This window comes from Asparagus officinalis, chromosome 7 (assembly GCF_001876935.1).
Source record: "Asparagus officinalis chromosome 7, Aspof.V1, whole genome shotgun sequence".
Classification (NCBI taxonomy): Eukaryota; Viridiplantae; Streptophyta; class Magnoliopsida; order Asparagales; family Asparagaceae; genus Asparagus; species Asparagus officinalis.
In genome coordinates, this window is record NC_033800.1 from 4,059,702 (window position 1) to 4,069,484 (window position 9,783).

Genomic DNA, 9,783 nt, shown 5'->3' on the forward strand with positions numbered 1-9,783 from the left:
CCTTAACAACTGACGGCTCTCCACATCGCTGACATTTGTACAGTCTCGCTAACATATTCACTACAAGGCATCTTTCTTTACCATTTTTTTCTTTACACTCAGCTAATGACTTATACAGGCACTTTATCTCATCTGAAATGGCATCAGCTGTGTTCATATTCTGAGCCTCAGCCTACTATAACGCAAACTACAGAATGTACAAGTTTTAGCACAAGCAACTATTTTATTTTCAATCAGCTTGTACATATCTAAAATAGAGAGAGAGAGAGAGAGAGAGAGAGAGAGAGACGAAAAAGGGAGCTCACACACACTAGGCCTCGGTTAGCTGTACATCTTCTTTTCCTACTGCCTTCTAGGAGGTATATGAGGACTGAACTCCAATTCTCCTTTCTGCAAGTACTAAATTATTAATCATAGCTTGTAAATACAAAATAATAAAACAAAATTTGAGAAACTTAACGCTAAATGGCACTTAAATACCCTATTGTTTCACCATGTTTACACTTAAATACCCTAAGTTGTAAAAAGTAGCGAATAAATACCCTAAGCTATCTACCATTAGAATATAGTAAACGCCGTTAAGAAAACATGTTATGACAAAAAAGACCCTCCATAGAAATGAAGGTAGAGTTTAATAAAAAGATGGGATGCTAAGTATAGCAATAAATATGACAATAAACGGGGTCAATACAATTACAAAAATGTTATGCCCTAATCATATGGGAATATTCCTCCGAATATTCTCATGTGCGACTAACAAAACGTACTAACGTACCATTTTTAGGTCATTAAAGTGCTAGAATTATACAACTTTGGGTATTGAAGTGTCACTTCTTACAGCTTTAGGGTACTAAAGTGAAAAGGTAATGAAAGGCAACAGGGTATTTAAGTGCCATTTTCGTGTCCTTTTTTGCACAAAAAGAGCTAGAATAATAGGTGTACATACCTCCGGCTGCGACAAGTTTCTCTACACGTGCAACTATATGCTTTCCGTAAGTGTATTTCTTCAATGCATTCAGGTGGACCTTTATTCGCGAAAGGATCAATTCCCTTTGCTGATCATTGCATGTTTCCAGAACTTTCTGTACAACATAATTAGCAAACTGATCTTTCATCATAGCCTGCACAGAGACCCACCACTTCCATCAGCAGTTAAGTATAACAGTGCACTTTTAAGGTTCAAAACTTGAATGTAAATAGCAGGTATTTATCACTACAGCCTCAAATTTTAAACCTGTTTGACCAGTACAAATATATAGCCCGCAGTTCAGTAAAATATTTAGACCTACATTTCATCAGCATTTAGAGGAATCCAGCAGTTATATCTCGAGAGAATGTTTAATTGAAAACAAATGCCAACCTATCATCATCAACTTCATGCAGAACAAATTTATTATGATGAGACAAAGAACATTTCTTGACTGAAGCGATAGTAAGCTAAATCGTGTACATGTAAGTGCACGATAGGTCTGCAAACAGTGCAGATCCGAAAATAGATAAATGAACAAAGCAGCAAGTAACCAAATAAAACAAATGCCTTTCAGTTGAAGAGTTTGTCGCCCATTTTCTTAGAATAAGGAAGATACAGAATTATTAAAGAACCTGCAAAAGACTGGATAGAAGAATCAATCATACCTGAAGGGGCTCATTTTCATCAGTTGTCCCAAGCATCTCATTGACCAAAATCTGACGTTCATCTGGACCACCAAAGGTTAAACACTTCTCAACAACATTTGAAGCAAACTTTTGTTGACTCATTTGAACTATCTGGCCAGCTAATTTTGTGATGATAGCAGATCGCTCATGAGGCTTTCCATGCTCCAGCACATGCTGTTTCAATATGAGCACTGTCATAAAACTTTCCTAAAAACATAGTTAATCAATGCGCATATGAACCTCAAATATACAAACAAGAGGTAGGTAACAAAGGCATATAGAACTAGAACAAGAGCATCTACCAACATTACCAGCACAGGTAACATAAGCAGTGTGCATACTACACATATTTGGAGTGATCCTAAATCCGGAATTCTTAGAAATCTGTCCACCTTTCTACATCGACAATTATGCTATCTAGAATCAATACTTAGCATTATCATATAGCTAAAACAGCCTTATTTGTAATTTGTAAATTCCCAAAGCAGGCCAACTTATTTTCGCTCCTCCTATCTTTCCTTGCACTAATCTGTTTCCACACAGACTGCACACAATATGGAAGTTCTCAAACTTATGAAGTTGTATGCATAATGATCACCCACAGACGACTCATTTCTACCTTAGTTTAGTACAGAAATAAAAACAGAACCGTTGTATTAGAGTGATCTTACATTTCAGTGTCTGTACTTCTTGAAGTTTGGAAATGACCTAGACCGTCACTATTATCATCAGTTACTTAAAAGTATATAGCCTATACTTGTTGCATACAGACTGCATACAATATGGAAGTTCTCCAAAATTTGGAGTTGCATGCAATATGTTCACCCACAGAAGACTCATGTCTACCTTACTCTTGCACAGAATTAGAAACAGAATCGTTTTATAAGAGCGATGACACATTTCAGTATTTTTAGAGTTTGGAAATGGCCTAGATCATAACTATTATCATTAATTACAAGTATATACCCTCAATTACAAGTGTATACCCTATATTACTGGAATAACATTTTATTTAGAAAAACACAGAAATTTAGAAAGTACAAATTATGGGATATAGCCTTCTATATGAGTCTATTGTCTTCTTGCAACCAATAACAGATAAAATTTAGAAACTTCGACCAGTTCTCAGGTAAATTGTTGTCACCAAGTAACAGTCAAGAAGCTAGATTGCATGTAAGGTGCATTCACTAGCTTGATTCATAATAGTCCCACGTCAACTATTATTAACTTATGAAGTTTGCATGTCCCAGACTCCTAGTAGGTAATAAGTGTCAGGAATCAACTGATGGTATAGGAACCTTTGAAGACTGACCTGAACAACATAATTGCCATACTGGTCTTGCGCCAGCATGCAGACACTTAGCAAAATCTCATCCATCATGATCTGCTGAGTTTTTGGATCATCACAATGTTCCAGTACTCGCTGCATTAACCAGAAAAATTCATCAAGTCAATTATTTTTTTTCATAATGAAACATGCACCCAATCATTCACATGTAAATGAAAATTAAAGACAAAATAAGTTCATTTAGTACATGAAATCTAGCCTGATATATATGAACCTATGCATCTGCAAGTATGAACTTAGAAATTTAGTGATTCAAACCTGTATGACACGACAACCATATGGATGGGTAGATAAAGTTACGACTTGATTGTAGAAGGATGAGACAATAAAATGAATGACATCCTGAGGGATACACTCGATGCATTTTTGAATAACATGATTCCCATTCTGATCACGCACACAACGCATGATATGGCCATCAAGCTCTCCTACCATTTTTGTCTGTTGATCCAAATCAACAACTTCTATTGCCTGCACCGACCAGGACATGTATATTAGGTAAGATCAGACATGCAAAAGCTAAACAATGCCAAAAGAATAATGGTGGGTACAAATTATACCGGTATCATTAAAGAAGAAAATTTGGGATCAGAATAACAATAAGGAAAATAGGAGTTAACAATACTTTTAAATATGCTCATGAAAATCGTAGAGTTGTTCTATAATTCAACTGTTACACTAAAAAAAGGGAGCTCAGAGTGCGAAGTAATTTTCTCCACTTTCAAACCATTTGAAGTAGTGACCGCTGAGTTTTACTTGTGAGAGCTGTGATAAACTCATTTACTTGGCTAGTTAGATATCCTTCCCTTACAGGGGAAGGGTATAAAAATATGCAGGAAGTACAAAGCTAAAACATTTGTACCTTCTGGATCACTCGACAGCCATACATTTGAAGGCTGAGTGTTAATACATGCCCATTAAGCTGATCAGCCAATTCTCTTCTCTGAGCAGCAGATCCATGCTCGAAAAACTGCAAAAAAGCTAGCAGTCAGTGACCGAAATGAACAAACCCGTAAGGGTTTATTGCAAGCAAGCATTCAATATTACATTGCAAGTAGAATCAAGATACCTTTTGAATCACGTAATTCCCAAATACATCCGTCATCAAGGAGAATGCATGAGGCATGATTTCATCATAAACCATGTCTTTTTCTGCAGTTGATGCAGTTTCAAGCTTTTGCTGAATGAATCGGCTCCCATACTGGTCAGCACTGGAATCAAACACCAAAAAAAAAACAAGTATATATAAAGGATTTTACGACAGAAAGGTTCAAAGATGGCAACAATATCAGTCAAGTATTGAGATGTTAGTTGTTAACTCATACATCCAAATACCAAGGACAATGTAAGTGGTAGCTATAGCCATTAAGGAGTAAAATCAGAACATAAAAGCACAGAGATCGTAATGCCTGCATATTTTTCATTTCTACCTGAACTCAACAACATGGCCTGCAATATCAGAAAGCTCATAACTTTTTGTCTTGTTGCTCTTGAATTCCTCTAGAAGTGATGATGCAAAGCTGTCATGGATGTTGCCTCCAGCATCTGAATGCCAGCCTCCAGCTAAGTTTCTCATGCCAGAAGGAAAACGCATACTGCGCTCACCAAGCCTAAGAGGGCTGCCAGGTCCACCAGGGGAACCAGGAAGAACAGGGCTTGCCAAAGGACTTCCTGGATAAGTCATGCCAAAACCAAAAGCAGGATTTCCATAATAACCATGATTCAGACCGGTAGATTTACCGATAAAGGGCATACCATACTGTTTTTGTGGTGGAAGCAAAGACCCAAGGTACTGTTTCTGGATTGCAAGCAAATCTAAATATGAGTTGCTGCCCATATAACCTTGATCAGAGGAAGGATCACCAAAATTACTAGCAAGATGCTCTGCTGATCTCAAGTATTGAACATAAAGGGGATCAGCAAGCGGCATCTGAAGCGTAGCTGCTGCGCCAATTTTGTTGAGATTTTGCAGATCTCCAGCTCCATTCAGGTTTTGCCCCAAAGAAAAACCTCCCATCACCCTAGAGTCCATACCAGGTGAACCTATCGGAGATGCAAGTGCAGCATTTTCAAAAAGAGGATGAAAGTTACCCATGCCAATATGATTTGCCATCATTGGAGGTGAGGCTAGATCAATGGAATAACCACTCAGTCCATAACCTGTAAAATCTGCACCGACGCTGTTAATATTTTTATAATGAGCAGGGGAGCCACCTGGACTGCCAAGAAAAGAAGCAGAAGCGGCTTTCGAATATGAGTTGGCAGGAGAAAGAGTAGTCCTCTGGAGTTCAACTTGCCCATTTGACCTCATAGTTGAACTGTTTCGGTCCCCTAGTCCTCCAGAATTCCTAGCCAAGTCAGAGTATGAAGTCCTTGTTGATTGAGAATTAGATAGCACGTTTAAATGTGTCTTTTCAGAAGGTTTCAAGAAATTATTCTGCTTAACCTGGTTTTGTCCACCTTGCATTCCAAAGAGAAAATTCTGGTGTTCCTCAATTTCCTCTTGGAGTTTTGACTGAGTAATGAAGTCATCCTCTATAGGTTCAACAGTTGACAAGTTCATTCCGGACAAAGCAGACACTAGATCATCTGATTCCATTATACCTGATGACGTCCTGTTGAAAGAGTGAGAGCCATTATTATTTTTCATGTTACTGTTGCTAATCCTCGTGCCTACAGGTGGAAGACAAGGACTAGGAGTCCTTGCCACTAGCTGCGCATCAGGAGTATTACTTCTTGAAAGAGATGAACCCAAAACCGAGGCAAATGTTTGAGATGCAGACAGACTATTTTTTTGAACACCACCCACAGTTTGGACATTGCCACCAGGACAAAGGCTATCAACAGGTCCAATCTCAGGACGGAAACTCATCTGACATTCAGAAGAGCGTAATGGTTCGACGCAGTTGTCAAAAGCATTGCGACTTGAGGGGCGAGACGGAGGGCGCAAGATGGAATTTGATTGACCCAGGTCATCCTGAAGTAGCCAAGTTTCAGCAATAATTTACAAGAGAAAGCATTAAATTCTCAATGGCACTTCATGTCAATGGAAATTTGTGAAATAAACAAAAAGAACAAAGAACAAAACTGATGGATATGCTAAAGATCTTAGGACAGTCCTGAAGTATTAATGAGGAAACAGATGCATCAGGGGTCTTCCATGACCAAATTAAGAAAGATAAGGAACTCTGTGTAGCAAGTGGATGTTAGAAACTAGAACTCAAAATGACAGTAACAGCAACTATTTCCCAAATGGTTTTACTCATGGAATCAAGAATTCTCAACATGCGTGAAGAAGGAAATCAGATTACGGATTCATCAAGGGTCATATTTGCAATGCAGATAACTATTGTTTCTGGTCTAAATTCAAATATAAGAAAAAAACGTAAGCAAGAATCACCCAAAATTTTCGAGCTACCTAAATTTCTGTGCATCATGCAATCAGGGTTGAAGTCAAACCTTTAACACTATATGACTTTTGTCGATGTTGTAACAGAAGCTCAGGAAACAGAATCCTAGGTGAACCAATAACCAACCAACAACAACAAAGTTATGGCCAGCTTAAGACACAATTTAAAGCTTTTTTAGCACTTTTCACTTGATGACTGAGACTTCAAATATGTATGTTAGAATTAATATAAAACTATAATCCTCAACCATCACCACTACTTTGGAGTTTTGGTGTAACGGTTAGGGACTTTGACATGATATCAAACAACTCAGGTTCACATCCCACTGACCACAAATTTAAAGCGGATTAAAAAAAATTCACACCGCTGCGTGAATCCAAGTTTCAGCCGACAAAAAAGGCGCTCAACCTGCAGGGTACCCTCACCATAACTTTGAAGTTTTGGTATAATGATTAGGAACTTTGGCAAGGTATGTGTACTTACAGTTCATATTACAAACATTACCAACTAATTAAAATTATAGGGATATAAAAATCACAGACTCAACATGTGAATCAGGAAATGTTCATAGATAACAAAACAGTTATGTAGTCATGAAGGATTAAAGAAAGTTAGCACATGCAAACATGCACTCCTTACTAAAAATGAATGAATCGAACAGAAAGCAAAACTATGGAACTTAGAAAGAAATGTGTTGGATCTGATCAGAGCTCACCTTCCTACTCCTTTGTGCAGTAGGTCTGTTCTTTTAGTTAACCATAAATGCAATAATGCATTCCTAATCAGAGTAATTAGAAGCCAGCCGTCTAATACAGCTATTTTAAAATCTGTTGGTAATTTAATGTACTAATTAGTGGGAAAAGGTGTCATGTTGGCTATTTCATGTACGAATAATGGAGAGGTTCAGACGTAGGCTTAAGAGAATCTAGATGAAAACAATTAGGAAGGATTCCATAACTGACCACAAGAAAAAAGCTTCATTATTTTTTGGAAGAAATCTTAGCTTGTTATAGCTTACCACGGATAAAGTTTCTAAGTTTAAATTATATATGAAGGACTAGAACTATCATAGTTATAATTTGAACACGAGTACTATCCAATATGACATGGGTATTACTGTGCCCCAAGCAGAATGAGAGAATTAAAAATAGATTTGAAGAAAAACACTGAGTCCTACAAATAAAGGTGCCCATATCCTATTAAGTTCGTTGACCTAGCAGGCAATACATAAGAGAAAAGTTTCTTTGCTCGGGGTATTATTTATTTTCTTGCCTCTGCTCCTATAGACTGGTTACAGCAATCATGCAACAATACCACATATCGGATGATATGCAAGTGGAACAGCTGAAAGAAAGGGATTGAAAATACATCCAATGGATTACTAATGAGCATGCAGAAGAAGTAAGCCCTTAAATGTTTCAATTTAATAGTCATAATGAGGAAAAGATGTTTACGACATTAAAATTTTGAAATCAGACAATGATATGTCTCAGATGGAGACCCTTGGCTTTACAGGAATTTAAACTTCATGGACAGAGACCCTAGACATAGTTTTAAACCCAAAACTACATGCACATCCAGCAACAGCAATGTCACAAAACAAAGCAACGAACAGAATCACGTAAAAAACAACAACGAGCAACACTTTAACCTTATGATATATAGTAGAAGGCAGAAATGAAATAGAAAAATAAACATCAACCATAAAAAGCGATTTAGTTTATCCAGCTCCGTATGAAAATCAATAGGCACAAATTTTCCCCTACTAGACGTTATGATAAAATATTAAAAAGCGAAAAATGAAAATAAGTAATAAACCATAAAAAAGACAGATTTACCGCATTCACGTCTATTTGAAATGGTTCACGTGCAAATGCAACTAAACAAAATAAAGATCCTACAAAACCAATCCGAACAGAGTTCGACAACATTAAAGTTGTGGGAGGAGAAGAAAAAAAATCAAATTTTGGCCTCTTGCCATCACGTTCCTCATAACAAAAAAACACATAAGAGGACATTATTCCACAATCTAATGCAAGACACCATCCAAATAAAAGAATTAGAGAAGAATAACAATGTCAGTCAACAATAAGCAATAAAGATCAACCCCTCATTGGGCACAGGAAAGATCATATTTTGATGTAACCAAAAGTTTAGACAACAAATAAGAATAATCATTGCCAGTGTATATCACCTGAAAGAGATCAGCAAAACTCTTCTGTCGACCAAGCGATAACCCAATCAACCCATCGCCTTTCCTTATCCCGCCACTCTGCCTTCTCTTCTATGTTTGGCTTAAACACGGGTTGCGTCGAGAACCGTGAGCCGCTCCCCTCGCCATTATCTACTGTATTATTACTCTTCCGAGTTCTCGAGCTCCCAACAGCTTGAAGCCTCTGAGCAAACCTCCAATCCTCTTTCGACATCACCGGAGGCGGCAACCTAGGGTTCAAATTCACATTGGAATAGTAATACGAAAGGTAAGCTGGATCAGATCGGAGCTCCTCCTCGGTCAACAGCTCGTTCTTGATCCCGTCGATCGCGTTCAGTGATCCTTCGACCGTTGGAGGGCAAGAACCGCTTCGGTACATGTTCAGCTCCCGCTCTCTTTCTCGATCGATGGATTCCTGCCTCCTCTGCTCTCGAAGAAGCAGCCCTAAGTCCTCGGCATTAAACCCTTCGCTACCGTTTCCGATCAGCATTTTCATCGAACCTCTCTCAGTTACCATCCCAAAAATAGAAAGGAAACGATGAAGAAAGAAGAATCTATAAAGAGTAAAGAGACGGTTAGTATAGAAAGCGGCCCAGGAGCCGGAACAAACCAGGCTTAATTCGAACAAAATCGTACCTTTTCCAGCTCAATCCATGGATTCAACCAGAAACCGGCAGCTGACACCGAAATCGATTACAAATCAATAGGAGGAAGCAAAAAGGAGAGATCTTTTCAGCGATTTCAGCTCAGAATGTCGGCGATCGGCGATCGATTTCGCCATTAGAAGGGAAGCAGCAATAAAGAGTGTATAGAGGAGAAAGGGGAACAGTGACTGAACTGAGACAGCGAGAGGAGGTTGATAAGCAAGGCAGTCTAGCGATCTCATCCGTTGGATCGAGAAACGACCGGTCGAGATTGATCCAGGACGTAGATTTGTTCTGGCAAGAATTGTTAGGGTTTTTATTGCAGGATTTAGAGGAGGGTTAGGGGCTGTTCGTTTGGCCATTTTTTTGGGAAATCAAAGAATAGGAAACCTATTTCCTATAATATTTGTTTTGAGGTTGTTTGGTTGGTTTAAAAAAGAAAGAAATTGTAGAATAGGAGATAAGATGAGATGAGTTGTCAACTTATTATTGGATGATGTGAGTGATTTTAAA

At 38.1% G+C, this 9,783-nt stretch overlaps 1 protein-coding gene across 1 annotated transcript; it reads right to left on the reverse strand.

Annotated features, from left to right (window-relative positions):
* On the reverse strand, positions 57 to 9,466 carry LOC109850489 (pumilio homolog 1-like). The gene is given in 11 exon segments (XM_020420501.1): positions 57 to 390; positions 947 to 1,121; positions 1,636 to 1,830; positions 2,969 to 3,079; positions 3,263 to 3,475; positions 3,867 to 3,974; positions 4,074 to 4,215; positions 4,435 to 5,981; positions 8,609 to 8,671; positions 8,673 to 9,180; positions 9,263 to 9,466. Coding segments are annotated over 10 exon segments (3,063 nt in total). The 5' UTR covers positions 9,144 to 9,180; positions 9,263 to 9,466; the 3' UTR covers positions 57 to 352.